We start from the raw sequence: 22312 nt of genomic DNA on the forward strand, positions 1-22312 counted from the left end.
TGAATAGCTATAGCTATCAATAAATCTATATTGTTATGATACATAATTGACGAAAAACTTAAACAAGTGGTATATAATTGTCTCGCCCGCATTACGCAACCATTTACTGACTTTGTGATATTGAAATACGTCTATCATACATTTGGGGTTTTATGCTGAGCCTTATTTCATTTCATTTATTTTATTGCAATTCTGGGATTATAATTATACTCAACATGCTCAAAGTAAATATTAGTACATTTAATATAATCATCATACAATATCCAAAATACAATATCAGAGGCAGTGGCGTAACTACGGGAACACGTCCCCCCCAAAAAAAAAGGGGGGGGGAGGATAAAGAGGGAGAAAGAGAAACGTAATGGGGGAGAAAGAAGAATTATTGTATAATTATTGTATAATTATTTAAAGGACAAGTCCACCCCAAAAAAATGTTTATTTAAATAAAAAGAGAAAAATGCAACAACCAAAACACCGAAATTTCATCAAATTTGGATGAAAAATAAGGAAGCTATGACATTTTTTAATTTCGCTTTATTACACAAAACATTATATACACATCCTGGACCGTTGCTAATGAGGGGACTGATGACGTCACTATTTCTTTTGTATTTTATTACATGATATGTTCTAATTTTCTCCTCATTGTCCTTTATAAAAAGTTTTATTCCTCACCGAACATGTTGAATTACAAATATGTTCACACTTTATAGTTGGTCATTATTGTCAAATCTGAAAAAATGGAAATATTGTATGATTCAAACAATAGAAAGGAAAAGAAACAGTGAGTGACGGACATCATCGGCTTTTTCATTATTTTGCATGTCACTGAATTGTGCATAGAACTTTTTTGTATATACAAATATACATATATAAACACCAGTGGTAAATCGGGAAACCTTGAATACAATAGACAGTTGCGAAAGTCGCATCGCATCACTCTCTAGGTGGAGGGGTGGGGTATGTTGTGCAATTTTGGTTTTACTCTTTGAATATGTTTTTACTATGAGAGTAAGCCCTGACATATTATTTTTTCTCCGATGCATAGTCCTTCAAAAAGTTCATATGAAATAAAGATATAGACGAGACTCAGAACACACCTCAATGCCGAAACTATTCGATCTTTTTATCCTGCCAACAGGAACCTCTTGAAATGTGAACTAACGTACAAAACAACAAATTTAGTATCATTAGCCGAGCCCTTAACCGCTCTTCAAAGACTCACGCACTCTGGTTGCCATGGTACGAGTTGGTAATTACCTGAATGACAAAACAATTATTGGAATCATGAGATTCAAGATTTATTGAAACATTTGATGGCAGCTTGTAACAACCTGAATTGGCAAATGGCAAAAGAGAATAAAACATATTCGTAAGATCAACAAATAAGCAACATTACAAAAGAATCAAGAAATTGCAAAAACAATTGAATGTATAAACTCAAACATGATATAATCATTGGAAAACTTCAAATGTGATATTAGTTTAAAAAAGAAAAAAAAATCATTACTTCTAAATTTAATAGAGTGAATAGGTTTGAACGGTACTTGAATATAAAATCATAATGATATATGCATTTTTACTAACAATTGAATATTGCAAATGTATATAAAGCATGAATATAACAGATATCACATAGCACGAATTTTACTTTGACTTGTAATGAAAAAGAATTACAAAACATTTGCACTCAGTAGGATAGTGAAATCGAATCTCAGAAGAAGCTTTAATTGTACCCAACTACAGTAATGGTATAGACTTTTGATATCAAATAAAATGTAGCGATTTAGTGAAAGAATTGGTTTACGACTTAATATCGTTCTTATTTGTATATATAGCGCCACAGATTATAATATATCGAGAAATTATGCAAAATGATTTTTACAAGCTATAATTTTAACACGTCCCTCATATTTCACGTTATTATTTTTCTTTGAAAAGCAGTTGTAATATAATTTTCTATCATTATTTGCTCAAGGTGTATGTATGTTTTGTGGAATGTGAAACAACAAATTAAATCAAATCAAAATGGTATCATAATTCAACCTTTTCACTCCAATTGTTTTCTTTCTCCTTTTTTTCATTTCTAATCATAACTTTACTAGGGCATTTTTCCCAACTAAAGTTCCACATCCCTTTTTCGGTTGAATGAGAATTGTACTTGTCTTTCTTAATCTGAAATGTGATTATATAATCATTTCAACGTTAACCGATTACATTAGCTCCATTTCTTAGAGGTTTAGATCAAACAGCGATGACATGAAGGACCAATAAAACTCCAGTAATCAGAATCCACATCTGACATGTCGCAGAAGCGTAAACCATGTTACCAGCTGAAACGAATAAAAAGGAACAAGATGAAATTAGAATAACGATTTTCATGCATACTAATATAATTTATCTATCTATTCATTTAATTTATATTCTGGCTCCATAAGTAGTACTGCTTTTCCATAGCACCCTGTATACATTTGAGGTATGTATATACATACACGTATATATATTGAACATCATATATCATTATCTACTTCAATTGTGCTAAGTGTAAATATTAACTGAAACATATCGTCATTATTATTTCGCTAATAAGTATACCTGAATCATCATCGTCGTCGTCATCATCAACAGGATCAATGGGAACACATTTAATAACCGACGGAGTACAGTCATCAGGATGTTGTCCCCACGGCCCATGGTCACATGTGTAAAGTCTAGAATTAAAGTAGCAGGAGTCAATAGCAAGCCAGATTTTCTCGTTTCCAGTGAGAAATGGCTCTTTAGCTGCTCCACTTAAAAGACCAGCATGCTGTAAGTCAGTATAACCCAGCTCTCTGCAAACAACCTGTAGTAAGACATTACATGAGAAATGAGAACCCATGAACATCGGCCCCTGAAATTGGTTTAGACCAAGACTTTGATTTATGTTAAGAGCATTTTGATACATCGTGAGCTTCGGTCGGGGGTTAAATCCCATCATTAACGAGAATTCCAGGGAGCGGGATATATCCCCTACACTTTCCGAATGGGGGAATACAACCATCAACTTTTAAGTTGTGTAAAATAATACTTAAGTGCTGTAAAATTCTTAAACTTACATGAACTGGTTTAATTATTGCGCTGTAAGAAAATTTTTATTTAAAAAAACCCCAAAAAGTTCCTGCAGCAGAGTCTCGAGAACACCTGTAATCTTACTGCGCTGTTTAATCTTACAAGCATTTGTGTAGAATTATAGAAAATTGGTATTTGGCGGAAGTACCTTACAAATTTATTGTAATAAAACTGTTTTCCCTTTAAAAAAGGGGGGCCTGTTCTGTAAATTTGTAGAAAATTTTAGAAAATATTTCCTGTTACAACAAATTACAGAATAATTTGGTTATTTCTGTCTGTAAAATCTGTTTTCAATTCAAAATCTTCTGTTTTTTCTAACAGTATGTGCTCTCTAATCTATCATACAGTCTATTGAAGGCATTAAGAATTCAGGGTATACTCACACAGTCAAATAGATTTTTTGACACCATTCAGATTTACAACTGCTTTAAAAGAAATTGTGCATTTGGTGTCAGGATGTTCGATAAATGCCGGGACTGATCGACTACTTCACAAGAAATAACAATATTGCCAAATTCATTCATTTGCAATTGCAGCAGGATCGAGGTGATTATGACCTGTAATTGTGCTTGGAAAACCAGCCACAAGCGATCACCATGATCAATAACAGATTCACATGAACTGTGGCATACAATCGACTGCAACAATCTGGAAATCGTCTTCAGGGAACGCAGTAAATATTACAGAGGAATATGTTTCCCGAGACATCGACGTCACTGTAAATTAGGATAGAGACAAACGTCTCGTGTATTAAGACCTAAGGATTGAGATCGAGAGGGTTAATGAAGCATTATCGTAGATTGTACGACATTCAGGAGGCACCTATCTTTGGTACATATAAAAAACAACTCGCTTTATTTGTCGCAATGAACATATTAACTTCCAAGGTATTGTATAACCGAAAAAGCAAATGTGCTCCTTGCTGGATCTCCAATGCGAAATTTCGCCTTCAATAAAAGACGGGCATTACAAATCTATTCAACTCGGGTATCAAATACTCTTTCACCTCATGCGAAATTTCTCACCTTTGCGTGCGAACGCTAGAAACACTTCGCATTAAACTTTTTGTTTTCCAGAACGTTTTTTTATACCTGAAGATTTCGAGGTTTTAAACTCCGCCTTGGTTTGCTTACCCCGCCATACCGGTCCCAAGCCCAAGAAAAGAGGAGGATTGGGCGTCGACCTTAGCGACACTACCCTGTAAAAATATGACAGCTACGAAAACTTCAACAAGAAATTGAACCGAAACCGGACTTGGGGAAGGGCTGATTAAAGAGCTCATAGCGCCGTGAAGTGGAAAACAGTCTCTGGAAGCTAAAAGCTGATAACCGTCATATAAACTTGGAGTGGACCACAATTATGACAAAAGGGACATTTAAGAATTTAAGAATCGCGTATGAATAAGGAAAATTATTGAAAGTAGCAAGAGAAGATATAGCCTACCTATCCTAACATGCCAAAGGATATGGGAATCTAGATGGATAGGACAGAAAGGTCAGTTTAGATTATCTGCTGGAAAACTACTTCTGTATTCGTGGCACACAGAAGAAGATGCCGCACACTTGAGTTGCAATAAATTTGTCATAACAAGCCCAGTGATCATTTGAATGGGAAGCCCATGGTACAGTGCAGCCTCCTTCAGAACTGTAAAGCAGAGAACTGATGTAATCCAACATTGTGCTCTTACGAATGATAGGACAAAATGAAGACAATGAAACTTTCTTCAATCAACTTCATCCAATCTTGCAGAATGGAAAGAAGGAAAATATCTCTATCACGATGAAGGATTACAAGATTGGATGTATCAATGAATGTTGGAAGAAGCCATGGAAATAAAAGGTCTGGGAGAGATAATGGCGAAAGGCTTTCCCATTTCTGTTCTGCAAATAACTTTGTTTTGGAGGGAGCTTTTCCCAAATCAGGCGCATGTACAAATAGAAGAAGTTCCGTAGCACTGTGAAAGATGTTAGAAGAAGGAGAGGAGGAGATATAACTTCAGACCATCATCTTCTGGTGTCACAAGTACATGTAAGGTTGAATGTATTATATTAATGTATTATATTAATCAATGAGTATGTATTATATTAATCAATGAGTTCTAACCTGGGGTTGTCATTTTTTCAAGCAATCTGCTTATGATGACAATCCTTCTCCTGCAAATTGTAAATGTTAACTAATTTGGTATGAGATCAGTTTTGTTTGTAATGATAATTTTAGTACATTTAGTTATGATTCATGCCAAAAAAGTTCTCAATATACTATGTTTGTTATGTTATGGAAAATGTATTATATACGAATGATGTAATTGCAGAAGTAAACAATAAAATCAAAAATCAAATCTCAAGAAGGATTGTGCGGAACAGTATATGCGAAACGCCAATGATACAATACATCTTTGCTAAAGGACGCCGGAAACTGGAAGAATTCAAGATCATGCCTTTCAAGTACTGGACTCTATGGCAGCAACTGGATGATCTCAATTTTACTCTAATTGAAGGAATTTAAAAAAAATCTTGGACTTAAACGTTAATCAAACGAAAAGCAAGATCCTAAAAATCAATGCCTCAAACCAATCTGCCATCAGAATAAAAAGACAAACCACAAGAATAGGTTAAAAGCTTTACATTTCTGGGAGCAACGTGGATAAACAAAGTGGAACAGAATAAGAATAAAGGAAACGAGTGGATCATTCCATCAGATCAGCTTAAAAACGTAGGACCTATGGCAATCCACAAAACTTACCGAGGAACATTGAAATATGAATCTGAACACAGTTTAAAAGCCAGCCCATCTGTATGACTTAGACCTAGTACATCAATACATATCTCAAGTTTTTTCTGGCCTGATTTAAATGAAGACTTTCGGTGGCTTGATCCTCAGACACCTATTGAAGCAGATCTCTTGCAGAGACGAAGAAGATGGATTGGCCACTCTCTATATGAAAACCAATGCCCAATACAAGTAGACAGGCATTGACTTGGAATCCTCAAGGGAAAAGGAAGAGGGGAGGGCCTTGAAACCTATGGCATGTACGGCGTAGGGACAAGGAGGCAGATGCTAAAAGGATGGGAAGACCTGGAGACGCTGGCCCAGGACCGCTCTACCTTGATGAACTTAATTTTGTTGACGGCCTCTGATTCATGACGAGCGATCGTCTCAAGTAAGTAATTGAGGTTTCAACATACCCTGTGAACAGTTTTGAATATACCACTCTCAGTGTCACATACGGCACCCCAAACACCGTCGTGCAAGATTTCAACTCGTCCGGTTTCATTGTTGGCCTCCCCTGTCTCAGAAACTAGCCGCACCGGGTGGTTTTCAACGGTACCTGGAAGGAGAAATAGCGAATTTTATTACAAGGAACAGAAACATAATGCTCTAAATTTTCCTAAGTTTTCATGACTGCATTCAGCCAAATGTTATCCCTTAATGGAAAGTTACCCCTTTTTTTATTCCTTTCCGAATATTCTCTGTAAAATATATTGGGTAAAATTTTAACCAGCACGAGAGTAATTATGTGTCCAACCAATTTGGGGCAGCATTTTACCCAATGCGGGAAGCATATTGTCCAGTAAGGTTAAAAATAAGCAGCAATTACTTTAAAATGGGCAAATTTTTATCGCACTAGATAAATAAAAATACCCAATGTTGGTTGGACACATAATTACCCTTATGGAGCAATTTTACCCACTATTTTTTTAGAGTGCAGGCCCTTTAATATTGTTTTAGTAGATTGAATTAACTCCCTTCAGACATATCAGAGCAACGGCGTAATGGGTAAAATAGAAATGAGTGGGCACAACATGGTGTTAGTGTGTGTGAGGGTGTGTGTGTGGGAAAGGCGAAGTGAGGGAGCATTTTGTTTTAGATTTTGACTTAAAATTATGAAAATTAGCTAACCGCTGTTTTGTTTTCCTTTTCATTCCATTGCCAATTTTTGCTTGGTCGTTAAAAATTTTGGGAGGGCATGGAGGGGGACTGGCAGGTAGTTGTAGAAATATTAAGCATACAGAAATTTCTTCCGAGGCCGAGCTGGGTAAGAAATGTTTAAAACATTTACAAACATTTACAATCATAAGAAATGTTTCTCTTTTTTAAATATAGGCCGTACTTGTATTCTGAAAATTTGAAGTCCGTTTTGAACTCTTTGGAGAGGCACCCATCCCCCTTAGATGTATGGCTTAGCTTGTCAACTGTTGCTCATACTCGATTGAAGATGGTCGTAATTTTTTTCCTGGACTTGTACATGTATTTATTGTGTTGTCATGGTTGTATTTACTCACTATATGGCAGGCAGACTAAGCTTAAGTCGATGCGTGATTTATCTTCAGGCCATTCTGTTGGAGACGCATCACACCCCTCTGGAAACGGAATAGCGCATTTCAAAACTTTTCCTGATCCTACGCCAAATGGATGCTCCTCAAGATTAATTGCATCAATGCTTTCTATCTCGTCCTCATACCCTAACTGTTGACAAAGATTCTCTCTGAGACCATACGAACTCGTATATGTGATAGATGCCCATTCTCCTCCGATGTAGACCTCCACCCGACCCTGTTGAGAAGCAGAGCTCCCAACCAAACGTAGATCCCAGTCTGAAAACCGTTAAGGTAATTAAAAGTTCATAAGTAACAGTTGTGAAATACATGAACACAAACACATAATTATCCCTGGATTTAGATTTAGATAAATAGTCCGTGAAACAAAATACAGCAAAATGTAATCGAACTAACAATACATAAATCAAAATATTACGAACATTTCAAAATCATTCATAGTAGATCATACAAATAGATGAAAGGAAAAGTACAAACAACTGTGGTGAACTGAAGCGACTTTGACTAGTAAGGAGGGCACTTTCATAATTGCAGAATGAACGTTATAATGAAATTACCAGAGCATCTGCATTTTTCCATGATGCGAAGGAAAATATTTTGTAATTAAACATTGCAAAATATCTTTTGAATATATGAATCAATAGAATCAAGGAACTTTGTGCTGGAATCTCCTTGATAGAATATGAAACAAGTAGTATATTCATCTAAATATTCTCATGAATACACTGCTCTTTATCATTATTCACGTGTTTTAGTTTCAAAGGTGGTTTTTCTCACCATGAAAATCTACCTATCATATTTTAGATCACACCACTGCAATACCTATAGTCTTACGAACGAAACCGACTCGAGACACATTAAAGCTTTTATGTCATTTACTATAAAATGCGACTATAATTGCTAAGACTAAATTTTCAAAAAGTGTGGGTGTTTAATTAATCCTTGGATACGAGGGTCCTCGAAGGTTGTATTCATATTAATAGACTTTTGCATTGCACAGTGATCAAATGAGGAGTACAATGCACATACAGACATATTAATCACTAACGTAATGAATTATTTAAAAAGACAAATTGAGAGAGCCAACTTGGCAAAAATTTGACATTTCCAATATAAAATAATTAAAATTATTTATCATTGTTATCGTTATTATAATTAGTAGTATTATCATTAATATTATTGTTGTTATCCTCATCATTACTATTGTTACTATATTACTACTATCATTACTACCTATTATCATTGTTATTATTATCATCATTATTATTATTCCTATTATCATCATTATTATTATTCCTATTATCATCATTATTACATTAATCATAACACACCTTTATATGGTTCACAAGTGACCTGTACAATATCATCTGGATTACATTCCTCAACTGAATCGATAGGTTCCATCTGACATTTGGTAAGGGAGGACTCTGATCCTGAACATGTGTAATTGTAGTTTTGAATTCTGTACGGAAAACTGTTTAGGGACAAACAAAATATTTTTAGATGACACTTTTGTTGTAGCCAACAGTTTTACCAAAAGCTTATAATTTCATATGGTATCGAAAATATAAAATGTGAAAGTATGATGCAAAAGTAGACTGTAATAAAATATAATAATTCAAAATATTTTGATAAATCAAATGTCATAAATTCAACAGGGTCCTGTCCCATAAAATCTTTTACCTGAGAAAACTCATGCAGGTATTTTTTATCTGAGTTTTTGCCCTGTGTTAAAGACAATGGCAGAAATCAGACTAAGGTAAGCAAGGCAAGCTGAGCGCTTGTCACCTGAAGTAAAATCGCTTTGAAAATTATAGTAGCCAAGTGAGAGGGGTGAGCCCAACATGAAACTGGTTTGAGTCTGTTGTAGTTCACTTTGCACTTTACTAAATTGTTATGATAAGGATTTAAAACAAACATATTTACGCCTGTTTGTTTCAAGTTATTCAAATCAGGATAGCTTTTATTTCATACATTTGATTTTAACAAAGTAATGTACGAAGGGATTTTTTTTTTGTGTCTGTCATGTGTATCGAGGGTATTCGATTTATCTTTTAGAAGTGAAACGGTTTGTTCTTTTTTATTCAGATGATCGGGTTTTTCCATAAGCGATAAGCAAATTTTGTTTGAATAGATTCGTTTTTAGACTGTTTTGAAATAACGAAATAGGTCGGTATTAATAACTTGGTATGGGTCATCATTATTATATTTGAATCGATCCAGAAATTTCCAATGACAAAGAAAGAATTGTGTGTGAGTAAAGGAGACACGGAGTGAATCATTGTCTTTCAAAGCATGTACACATATCCAATCTGACTTTCTTTCAACTTACCTGTCTCTTGAATGCCCTAAGGTAACCACCTTGGTAGCATTGCCGGACTCAAAACCATGCATTCGACATGTAACCATAGCCTCGGTGTCGCTCCAATCAGGATCGCATATAAGAGCAGGTAGACCTTCTATCCTGTACTCTACGACACCTTCAGATGTCGATTGCCCTCCAACTAAAGGTACTAAACCATCATCAGGAGGGGCTGAATTTATTCAAGTAAAGAAACAATAACTTATATAGTCATGGTAAAATCGAGATGAAATAAATTATCATGACACTGCTTTCCGATGGGATCCCAGGCGTGATGATATTGGTATTTCTTATCCAACATGTCCAGTATGGTTTTATAATCATTGCTATTACTATTATTTGTAAAACTATAAAAGTATTGATACAAGACTGAACCTGGTAGTGAACTGGTGGTAACATAGTAGTAGTAGTAGTAGTAGTAGTACACTCTAAAAATTGGAATGTTAAATCAACATTTGAAAGGTTTGAGGAGTGAGAACCTTTTCTAAATCCAACCTTGTATAAAGCTAAATCCAACATTTTAAGTGTTGGGTAGAACCACTTAAAGTGGTAAATGCAACATTTACAAAATGTTGTCACTCCTCCAACCTTTCAAATGTTAAGTTAACATTTCTTGTTTTTATAGTGTAGTAGTAGTAGTAGTTGTAGTAGTAGTAGTAGTAGTAGTATAGTAGTAGTAGTAGTAGTAGTAGTAGTGGTGGTAGTAGTAGGATAGTAGTAGTTGTAGTAGCAGTAGTAGCAGCAGCAGCAGCAGTATAGTAGTAGTAGTAGTAGTATATAGTAGTAGTAGTATAGTATAAGTGGTAGTAGTTGTAGTAGTAGTAGTAGTAGTAGTAGTAGAAGTAGTAGTAGAAATATTAGCAGTAGCTAGAGTATGGTATAACTAACAAATCACGGTTTTATCATCATCGTCGTCACTATTGCCACTTTTATAACGCAAAAAAGTACAACTGACACATATTCAGACATGGATATCTGGTAAAGAAAAGAGATTATTTCGATAATTGATTAAAATTCAAGAATCTTCTTGTTCATTCGCTTTACAGATGAACTGGAATGTAGACGGTCCCTGTCGAAAAGAACATACGCTGGATTTTATAGTGTCTTTTTCAAGAATATACGATACACAACTACAACAATATTGTATGACCACAGTTTGAACACGATGTGAATATCAAAATACAGAATTTACCTCTTACATGACATCATATTCCGTAAATTAAGTTTTTAGTCAGTATTCCACTCATTCATCACAATAACAAGCACTGCAGTGCTCACTTTTGTGACGTTCCTGTCCCGATTTATGCACATTGTACATTATAATAAAAATACACCATTTATTGTCCATGTTTACATTACATAAGAAATTTTACATTATGTTAGCAATCATGTTTTCAGACATTGCTTTACACAAAGATCACAAATCTTACCTCCTTTTTATTGCTCACTTTTATTTTAAGAAAATAAGTTTTCCCATTCATATTTTTACATAATAGAGTCTACAGCCATATTGAGTATCAAGAAAATATAGATTTTATATCCAGGGTGTGTGCAATATTGTGATTTCCATTGGTAATTTGAATATTTTGGCGGCCATATCGGATTTTGCCGATTTGCTCGTGAAAATGCTCAGGTTACATGAGTGGTATCATTAAGATTTGGATTCAGCACCATCGTATTGACAAGATATCATCAAAAATTGTAATGAAAACCAAGGTCATGCCTCCTCTAGCCTGGACTACTCGTAATGCTTAGAGATCTCGTATAGTGATCGTTTAGTTGTTTAATCTGTTATTGACTTACTTGAGCATGATACACCAGCTACTTGGTCAATGTTACAACCATTAGCATTCTCAACTGACATTGTTTCAAACGTACAACTGGTAAGGTTTCCACCATCATCAGGACAATGCATGTCCGTTATCACGTGATCAGTCCCATCACCAACAGGGAAGATTTGAACGGCTCCGTCAGAGTAACCAAGCATTCTGCAAACCAGATGTGCCTTTGTGATATCCCATGTCGAGTAACAAATTGACATGTAGTCACTGGGGTAAGTGAATGAGATCTCCACCCTGCCGATTTCACGATACGGAGAATCGTTAATGATCTTGATTTCTGCTCGGGCAATAAAACAGGAATAGATTGATAAATTACATTAAAAAACATTATTTGCCACATACTACCAGCTGATCATGCTGATAGTGTGGAAATCAGCACCTCTTCATGAGATGGGTTGCGGGAGATTTGGGAGGCCTATTGGTAAAAAGTAAAGACTGTCGTGTCTATTATTCCAACACCCGGCCGAGCTAGCGTTTGATCCATTTTGTTTCCATCAGTATTTGTTTGTGTCCATCAGTGTGTTTGCTCGTGAAAAGTACAAGTCGAAACAAATCTCTGTTTATCAAATATTAGTATCCTAGATTTTCAGAACACAATTGAGGTATTATATGTCACTTTTTTCAGTATACACTCATTTAATACAGTAATATTTCACTTAAAATAACAGAATATATAACGTTATACAACAAAAAATATTCAGAAACCCCCTCCATTTTTAATATTGATACCAGAGATGTGTCGATTTTTGTATCTTTTAATGATAATAATTGTTATAACATTATAATAATGAAACATTTTGTATAGCGCAAATACATAAGCGAAATCGCATGACTCTATTAAAGAGCTAGAAAGCCGCAAGTTTCCTCAAGATAAATCATCACATTGTTTCTTTGATAGCAATAAAGTTAAAGGGTGAGGGTCGATATAGTGAAGCAGCAATATTGATCAGACACTTGATGATATCATCCTTTCAAACGATTCAAGAACGAAAAATGTAATTAATATTTATATTTTAAGTAAATGTTTCCAGGTTTGAGCAGGACGGATTCTTGGAACGAGCGATCACTCACCCCCATACTTTTTTTTTTAATCCGTATGCTTAATGAGTGCAAGGTGCGATGGGTGACTGCTGAGTGTCTTTATGGTTGTTGGATAAATAAGGATCGTGGTATGAATGCGATTGTGTTTTGTTTTGAAAAAGATTGTTTGTTGGCCCTATTAATGCATAGCTCCAGTCAGGTTAGCTGACCCTACAAAGTTCCGTCTGAGCGATGGATTTGAATAACCAATTCCGTCGCTCAGGTTGAACAGTGTTGTGGTGGCATTGGCAATCCCTGGCTGGAGCTGTGCATTGAACTTGACTGCTCGCTCGTCCCAGACACCATCCTGCCTTTCGTTTTTTTTTACCTGCTTAAAACTAAGTTTTTTATTGTTTGAAACAAGATGTTATCAATTCATTTCTCCACCACCACCACCACCACCTTTCAGTATTTGTTTCTTTTTAATTACACCTTTTCCTTTTAGTATACATAATATTTTAACTTAAAATATAATTTGCATTATATTTTCGTCATCATTTCAAGTTTGATGTTTTTAATCTGTATCCTCTATGCATATATACCTGTAAATTGTACGCAATTCAGCCTTTTGGCTGCAAAGTTCAATAATTTCAATAAACCCTTTTCAATTTTAATTTCAAAGCATATAGTCCAATTGAATAACTTTACGAGGGTTGCAAAATGTAACCCTCCTTTTACCGTATTAGGATAATTGCGTAATGATTTATTCTCACCTGGATCTTGAATATCACAGATGACCCCAGCACGACCAGTCCCCGGTTCACAGTCGCCATGGTAAGCCCAATCCGCCGAATCACACTCAGTGTAGAAAGTTTCATGCCCAGAACACCTCAGGTTACTCAAGATAACTTCAATGTCTGGTGAATTTTCAACTATCATGAATTCTTTCACTCCTTTGTGTCCAAGATTTCGACAAGCCACACTCGCTGCGTTCTGGTCCCAGCTGTCGCTCGGGCAGATAGTTCCTATGTCTTCCCCGTAGGAAACTACGACGAGGCCGCTAGATAAAAGGATGATATCTGAACAAGAATGTTTAAAAACCAAATGGATTGTTTCAGTGGCATGGTTAAGAGCAAGTACCCAGTGTCTGCCTAAACGGATAGGTTTCCTCTTACTTTTCGGTCGCCCCACCCCTTTTGATTTCTCTGCCAATCCAACTTCTTATCTATATAGCAATATTGAGACGTTCAAAGGCCTTGCTATCCCGTCGTTTCCAGCTAAAGTTGCAACTGTGAGGATATTGTAAGCAGTGGCGGATCCAGAGGGGGGCGCCCCGGGCGCCCCCCCCCCCCTATTTTCGCCGGATTTTTTTTTTTTTTTTTTGATGGTTATATTTACTGGATTGGTACAATGTAGTCAATTTCAAGGGCTAGATCTAGTCAAAACTATATTTTAACTTACTCTCATGGCCTTTGTGTTTGCAGAAATGCACCTCTGTCATACTGTATTGCAATATGTAAATTCCGGAATTCCAGGGCGCGCAAGTCGATTGGTTGGAAAGTTGCACCACTTGTAATCGGGAGTTGCAGTGCAGTGACCAGTGTGAAGATGTTGGATTGGATATCATTTTTTCCCGAAATTTTGTGTTTTTTGTAACATGCGTTTGTCCGTCTTTATGGCAAATACATGTAAATTGTAAGTAACAGATCGCGAGAGAAAGTGTCAACGATGCGAATGATAATGTCTATCCCCGAGATTATTCTTCACTCAAAGATGAAGCCCTATATCGGGCGCCACGTGCGCAGCATTATCATTCTGCCTTGGTCATGTACGTTTTCACTGAAATGTATAGGTCAGACATATTTGTATTTAATGTAAACTAACTTTTACACTTTCTGGTAGATTCAGAGGCATATTATCCAGGGCGCCCCAACTAAGTTTCGCCGAAGCAATCATTCCAACGAATTATCAAGGAGCAAAATTGTATATTCTCAATCACCAGTCGACCCGGAACAAGTTGTAATTTCATAAATGAAAAGCTTACAAAATGCCTTCTGAACTCTGTATACCGAAGACGAGCCTCGGTTTATTTTACATTTTCTGCCACTGATAGTTATAACTTATACAATTATGGACTGGATATCAAAGCTCCTTACATGTATTTTCTAGCATTTTATCATTGACCTTATTTAATTATTTGTGGTATAGTTTTAACAAGTGCTTCGTAAAAATTGATTATCTTATGTTAAAATAAATATAAATACAATTTCATCCTGGCTGGTCATAAGTTAAGATGGCAACGCGATGAGAGACTTTGAACGTAAACAATAAAAATGATGAGAATCCCCTTAAGAAGCATTATATTACTTTGAGGTTGTGCAGAATGACTGGATTATTGAAGATGATTTGAAAATAATACGAGGGAAAAGGTTGATTACCAGAAGATGATGTCGTTTTTTCTGTAGTTTGTAACAATTTACTGTGCATTTTTGGGGAAAAAAGAACCAAATTTTATGCATGTTGCCATACGACTAAACAATTCTCGTTTGAAACACACAATGTAAATACACAAATGACAATAAACAGAATGGATTATTCGGAACTTATCGATTACAAGTCTCAGTTTCGTATCATTTAAATTTGACGTTTCAATCACACGATGCAAGCAAGTGAAGAGCCTTTGCCAAATGTATGTTTTGAATGACCGCTTATACGGTGTGTGACTGGAAACCAGCTCCTAAATGAGTCAGTATGTGTCTTTTATTCATGAAGTTACAGTGATTTAAGTGTGCATTTTTCTTCTAAAGGTGCTCTCAAAATACTACTTTTGGACATGATTTCTTGAAAAAGTCCTTGCCGTCCCACACCCTCCCACACCCTCCCCCCGCTCGGTCGCTTCGCTCCCTCGCCGCTGGCGCCCCCCCCCCCCTATTTCAAAATCCTGGATCCGCCCCTGGTAAGAGATATCATGGGAGATGTATAGCATCTTTGAATGTTTGTTTCAGATAAATGGCGCTATACTGATTCTGACCATTATCATCATCATTCTCCTCATCATCATATTGCTGTTGAAGTGTTTCTTCTAACAGATCACAATTACCTGGATAGCATATAACACCGATTGCATGCATGTTTAATGGACATCGGTCTGGCGTCCAGTCTGCTTCTTGTGTACAGTTATCGAGTCTGTCTTCATCCCCTTCACATAGTAAACCTCCTGTCACGATTGGTCCAGCGCCAGGAGATGCTATAAATGATTCCAAGTCACCGAGTTGAGTGGGAGTTCGCCCGAGCTGTTTGCAGGCAACTTTAGTGTCCTCACTGTCCCAATCTTCGGCACAGATAGTGCCCCATTGGTCCGTTCCGTCCAGAATTTCCAGTCTACCTTCACGATAGGAGTTACCGTTTGCTAGTCTTACAGAATCTGGAAGTAAATCATTATTACTCTCTAAAATGATGTGGGCATATAAACGTTAATTTACAATATCGTCTGAATGAATTATTGATTTACTTTTCTCACACGTATGGCACTCACCTGCATGATTATTGACCATGACCATGAGCGGATCAAGGGACAGGAGAATATCTTTCCAATAATCATGAAAACTTGGATCCTTCCCGTGCCATGAGTACAACTACGATATTCTTTCATTGTCTTTCATAATGCGTCAAAATATCGAGGCTGGGATACATATAAAAACTTGTATATTTTAACTCGTTTAAAGTGAACAACGAAAAGCATTATAGAGAACGCTATATTTTTTGGTCAATGATTACCCTTGAATAGTCAATAACTCGAAATGTAAATTATGTTCCATTCGGAACCGTGCTATCTGTCATTTCCTTTAGAGAGTGTGTGCGTTTAGATGCGTCACCTCTCCTCCAATCAGCCACCCCCCCCCCCCAAAAAAAAAAAAGTAAGAAAGTAAAAAGAGAGAGAAAATGAGTAAAGAGAGGAAAATAAAAAATAAAAGTATTTTGTTGTTTTTAGGTGAATTTAATGCATTTGGCAAGTGCGTATAGTCCAGGATAGGCCCCATAGAAAATTGACCAAACCTTGTTTTTTTATATATACAATATTTTTTTATGGTTTCTTGTCAATTCCAGGGTGCTGATTACGAATCTGGATGATGCCACTCGTGTAACCTTGAGCATTTTCCGCAAATTGGCAAAATCCAATATGTCCGCCAAAATATGCAAATTACCCATAAAACTCATAAAATTGTCTGCACATTGGCTGTGAAATGCATAAAATTGTATGACAGGAGTGAATACAATCTTGTAAAATAATCTTTGACAAAATGTTTATTTTCCTGATATTCAAAATGGCCGCCATAGGCCATTGTATACACTATCATGTACAATACGAATATGGAAAACTAATTTTCACAAAAATGAGCACTTAACTGCAAAAATCGCGATGTATGAACGAAGTAATATATGCAAATAATCATTACTAATGAGATATATTATTTATTATGTCAAATATGGGAACATTGCTGTATTTTGATATCTAAAATAGCCGCCACATGCCCAAAGAGTATTATGTACAATGGCAATGACCGGGGCCAAGAAAATGACAAGATTGAGCATTAAAATGCATATTGTTAGGGTAAACGAGTGGAATACTGACTAAAAACATAATTGTAAATATGCCATTTATGTGATAAATGCTGTATTTTGAAATTCAAAATGGCCGCCATAGCCCCTATATTCATCATGTACAATCCGAATGGAGAAACTAATTTTCACACGAGTAAGAAACATAAAATGCATGTAATTGTGATCTATGAGTAAAATATTGTCTGACAACATGTTCCAGAGCAAGACATATCATTTCTTTTGTCATACATGAGATAAATAGTGTATTATGAAATTCAAAATGGCCCATATAGGCCCTAACAGCATTATCTACAATGTGAATTGGGACATATAATTTGGATTTGCTTGACTATGACATCATTATGTTGCATGAGTAAAACGTTATTTGAAAACATTTTTTTTTAATCGCATTTCTTCTTCCATATAGGTGATACATACTGTATTTTGACGTTCAAAATAATCTCTACAAGCCCTAATAAATTATGTAACATGCGAACAGGGAAACTAATTTTCACAAGAGTGAGAATCATAAAATGCATATAATTGTGATGTACGAGTAAAGATATTGTCTTAAACATTATTTCTAACAAAATACATCCCATATTGGTCGTGGACATGGTGGAGGTAATAAATGCTGTACTTTGAAATAAAAAATGGCTGCCAATAGGTCCTAAAAGTATTGTGTACATTGTAACATGGGACATATAATTTTGACAGAATTTGGCTTTGCTTGTCTCTAAATATTGCATATAATTGTGAATTGTGATGTAAGGGTGAATTATTGTCTAAAACCATGGTTTCTAACGAGATATATCATAATGTTGTGTAATTAAGGTGATAAATGCAGCATTTTTAAATAAAAAATGGCCACCATAGGCACTTATTGTATAATATACAATTTGGGTGCAGACAAATAATGTTCACAAAAAGGGCATATGGCAGCCATTTTGAATGTTGAAATACAGTATTTATCACCTAAATTACATAAGATATGATATATTTTGTTATAAATCATGTTTTCAGACAACATTCCACTCATACATCACCATTTGACCAAGCAAAGCCAAATTCTTTTGAAATGATTTGTTCCCATTCATATTGTGCATAATACCGTCAGGGACTGTAGCGGCCATTTTGACTTTAAAATAACAGTATTTATCACTTAACTGGCAGAATAAATGAGATATCTTAATACAAATTATACTTTCAGATAATATTTTACTTTGCATTGAATATAATACAGTTAATGTCGATGGCGGCAATTTTGAAAGTCGAAATACAGTATTTAACACAAACTTGAAACCTGAATGATATATTTCGTTAGAAAATACGTTTTAAGACAGTATCCAATTAATTTATCACATATATATGCATTTTAGCGCCCACTCTTGTGATTTCTTTTCTCCCATTTCTCATTGTGCATAATACTTTTAGGGCCTTTGGCACCCATTTTGAATATCAAAATACAACATTCACCACATACATGGCATATTAATAATATATTTAATTAATAATTATGTTTGTAGTCAGTATTCCACTTGTTTAATCTTCATAATAAGCATTTTACTGATCACTCTTGCGAATTTTTTGGCCCCCATTGCCATTGTACGCAATACTGTTTGGGCCAGTGGCGGCTATTTTAGATATCAAAATACAGCATTGTTCCCACATATGACATTAACTGATTATAAATGATATATCTCGTTAGTAATGATGATTTGCATATATTACTTCGTTCATACATCGCGATTTTTTGCAGTTTTGTGCTCATTTTTGTAAAATTAGTTTTCCCTATTCATATTGTACATAATAAGGTATACAATGACCTATGGCGGCCATTTTGAATATCAGGAAAATAAATATTTTGTCAAAAATTATTTTTTTCAGAGAGTATTTCACTCCTGCCACACAAATTCATGCATTTCACAGCCAATGTGCGGACAATTTTATGAGTTTCATGGGTAATTTGCATATTTTGGCGGCCATATTGGATTTTGCCAATTTGCGGAAAATGCTCAAGGTTACACGAGTGGCATCATCCAGATTCGTAATCAGCACCCTCGAATTGACAAGAAACCATAAAAAAATATTGTATATATAAAAAAAACAATGTTATGCCTCTTCTATCCTGGACTTGTAAAGGCTTGTTTGGACATGGGCAGTGCACATCCTGGGAGGTGGAACTAAAGTGATATGGGGATGCACATCTTGTGAAGGTGGAACTAAACTTTGGAAAATCAGCTGTTGAAAGCAAAAAAAGGGGTTTTCGTTTTGCTCGCCAGTGTCGGAACTCGTCTGCCTCAGCGGGAGGGTGCACGTGCACCCCCCATCAGCCAACGTCATTGTTTGGATGGTTTCTGTAGTGCATTACTTGTTTTCTCTACGGCGAGAAAATATGGTGGCCCCGAAGGGACATCGCATATAGACCAAATCGCGAATATTCACGACGAAATTGGCGACGAAATTCACGACGTCGCCAATTTCGTCGTCAATTTGATATTCAAGACGAAATTGGCGACGAAATTCACGACATCGTGAATTTCGTCGCCAATTTCGTCGCGAATTATTCACGACGTTGCCAATTTCGTCGCCAATTTGAATACTGACGACGAAATTCGCGACATCGTGAATTTCGTCGCCAATTTCGTCGTGAATATTCGCGATTTGGTCTATATGCGATGTCCCTTCAGGGCCACCATAAGAAATAGGGCTGTTAGGAAGAGTGACAGGCAATAAAGGTTGGTGAAACCTCCTGAAAACCAAATCGGAAATGCTGAGAAGGGACTGTTTCTGTGGTGTAGGGTGATGAGGATATGTTTCCTTATTCTGTATTCAGCTCGACACAAGAACCATATAGGCCTACAATTCGGGCAATACTATTCCCACAGCCCCGGAAAATGGTGATGATAATAAAAATGATAACAATAATGATAATGATAATAATAATAATAATGATAATAGTAATAATGATGATGATAATGATAATAACGGTGATGATATTAGTAATAATAATGATAATTACAATAATAAAATAATAATAATAGCAATAATATTAATATATCAATAATAACTACAACGATAATGATAATAAATGCAATTTATTAGGCGCCATATCCAAATCGTTATGCTCAAGACGCACGAGTGAAGGGGGAGCAAAGAAAGAAACAAACAAATAAAAACAAAATTAATTGATAAGCTGAGCCATACAAGTAACTCTTTAGCTCAATCTTAAATGTTTCGATACGCTTGCCATATTAGAATATAGAGAGGTACCCGTCAACACTCATCAGAAGCGTCACGCCTTCGCGAATTTTAAGAAATTTTACCCCATTCGCCATGATGATTAATGAAAAGCCTTGTAACCATCTGACGAACCACGAATCCCACCTCCCCCTATCGGACAAAAAACATGCTTAAAACATCGAACATTTCGAGCTACCGCAATAAAAATGTTTAATATATAAATCAGCTTTATCTCATGCCTATGCTGCTTCTTACTTGTTGTGGTGCACTCAACACCAATATCTTCAGAATGATCGCATTGTGTGTCGGTAGTTATGGCTGTACTCTGACAATCAAGCAAGGATCCTTCAGTACCATTGCACTTTACCATATCAAGCATTATCTCTCCAGTTCCAACAGTAAATTTTCTCTTTATATCGTAGAAGATCTTATCAGCACCGACGTATCCCAACTGCCTGCAGGCCACGTTTGCTTCCCGAAGAGTCCAAAGATTGTTGCAAACTGTACCCCACTTGCCATTAATGAAGACCTCGACGCGTCCTTCAGACTCCCTTGACCCTCCCACCAACCTTATATTCGTAGGCGCTGTATAGGGAGACAAATATTGATGTCAATTACTTATAATGAAAATAACACTATTACTATTACTACTACTGCCACTACATAATGTTAATGATAATAATAATGATCGCAGTAATGATGATGATGATGATGGTAATAATGATCATGATAATGAAGAGTAATAGTAATAACAATTTTTATATCAGTATTAATAATTTTAATGATAACAGGTCCATGACATCGAAAGAGAATCATCAATGGTTGCCGTGTATTTTGCAACTTTCAACAGTCGATTTTTACAGTGTTATAAAGAATGTATCCTAATTATCAAGTCTTTTTTTTCTACGTAAAACATGGAACCGAATGATATGGGATAAATGCATTTCATTATGTGATATTCTGTAATTATTTTATTTATAAATAATTGGTTACATTATTAGTAATTGCCGTATTATTTTTTTACTCGTTCTGTATATTGATACGATATTGATAAGTAGATCGTGATGCCCTTTTGTCTCTTTCATGTGATTTTATGTCATAATGATTGATATGAATCATCATTTTCGCAAAAATGAAATCAAGAAATGGCAATATCAATAGTGCTGAATTGTCTATGAAAATTGCCGTACAGGGATTGAAAAAAAAAGAATCTGCATGCATTCAATTATACTTTCTTTCAGGTTTGCTTTGTTTAATCATAATTTGGACCAGCATTCATAAAAATAAAACTTTCTGCTAGAATCGGGAAAAGCATTATTTATATTGAAAGGGCGGTGATAAGAATACACATGAACTCGAGAAGTGATATGATAAAGCAAAGTGTTACGCGTTAATATGCCCATAAAAAGGGAACTTACGCTCAGTGGTGTCAGCAGATATTCCACAGAAATAAATGGCGGCCAGCAGCAAGACAAGAAGAAACGCCGTACAAGGCCTATGACATCCCATTGACATGGTGAATGTTGGATGGCGTGAACGAAAAAGGTGCTCAGTAAAAAAAATCTTTGAAATACAATGTGATTTTCCTTTACTTTTAAAATTATACTAAACAGTTTGATATTTCGCGTTGCTTTAAAGCAATAATCGTTTGAAGTGTAGACCAACACCATATCACTATGGCTTGCGTAGAACTGGTTGGTATATCCATAGCCATGAGCTTCTATGTTTGAAGAGTAAGGTCACTCTTGTAGGTTGTTTGTTGATGAAGTCAAACAGAGTACGGTATGCAAATGAAAAGG

At 35.7% G+C, this 22312-nt stretch overlaps 1 protein-coding gene across 1 annotated transcript; it reads right to left on the bottom strand.

Moving 5' to 3' along the window:
- Positions 1-811: 811 nt before the first annotated feature.
- Positions 812-22239, bottom strand: LOC121409183 (scavenger receptor cysteine-rich domain superfamily protein-like). The gene is made up of 11 exons (XM_041601035.1): positions 21932-22239; positions 20769-21098; positions 15769-16092; positions 13442-13747; positions 11611-11925; positions 9778-9979; positions 8777-8919; positions 7392-7703; positions 6294-6436; positions 2596-2842; positions 812-2333 (listed from the first exon to the last, which is right to left on the bottom strand). The coding sequence occupies exons 1-11, from the start codon at positions 22026-22028 to the stop codon at positions 2245-2247; spliced, it is 2508 nt and encodes an 835-aa protein (XP_041456969.1). The 5' UTR covers positions 22029-22239; the 3' UTR covers positions 812-2244.
- Between the last annotated feature and the right edge of the window lie 73 nt (positions 22240-22312).

This window comes from Lytechinus variegatus, chromosome 2 (assembly GCF_018143015.1).
Source record: "Lytechinus variegatus isolate NC3 chromosome 2, Lvar_3.0, whole genome shotgun sequence".
NCBI lineage: Eukaryota > Metazoa > Echinodermata > Echinoidea > Temnopleuroida > Toxopneustidae > Lytechinus > Lytechinus variegatus.

Bases quoted from the DNA above. Each gene is read 5' to 3' on its own strand.
- LOC121409183 (XM_041601035.1), bottom strand. From the start codon at position 22,028: ATGTCAATGGGATGTCATAGGCCTTGTACGGCGTTTCTTCTTGTCTTG. The intron at 7,704-8,776 runs GTGTGTTATGAT...AACGGTTTTCAG, and splicing joins CACTTGTGAACCATATAAAG to ACTGGGATCTACGTTTGGTT. The intron at 2,334-2,595 runs GTATACTTATTA...TATTCGTTTCAG, and splicing joins CGACGACGATGATGATTCAG to CTGGTAACATGGTTTACGCT.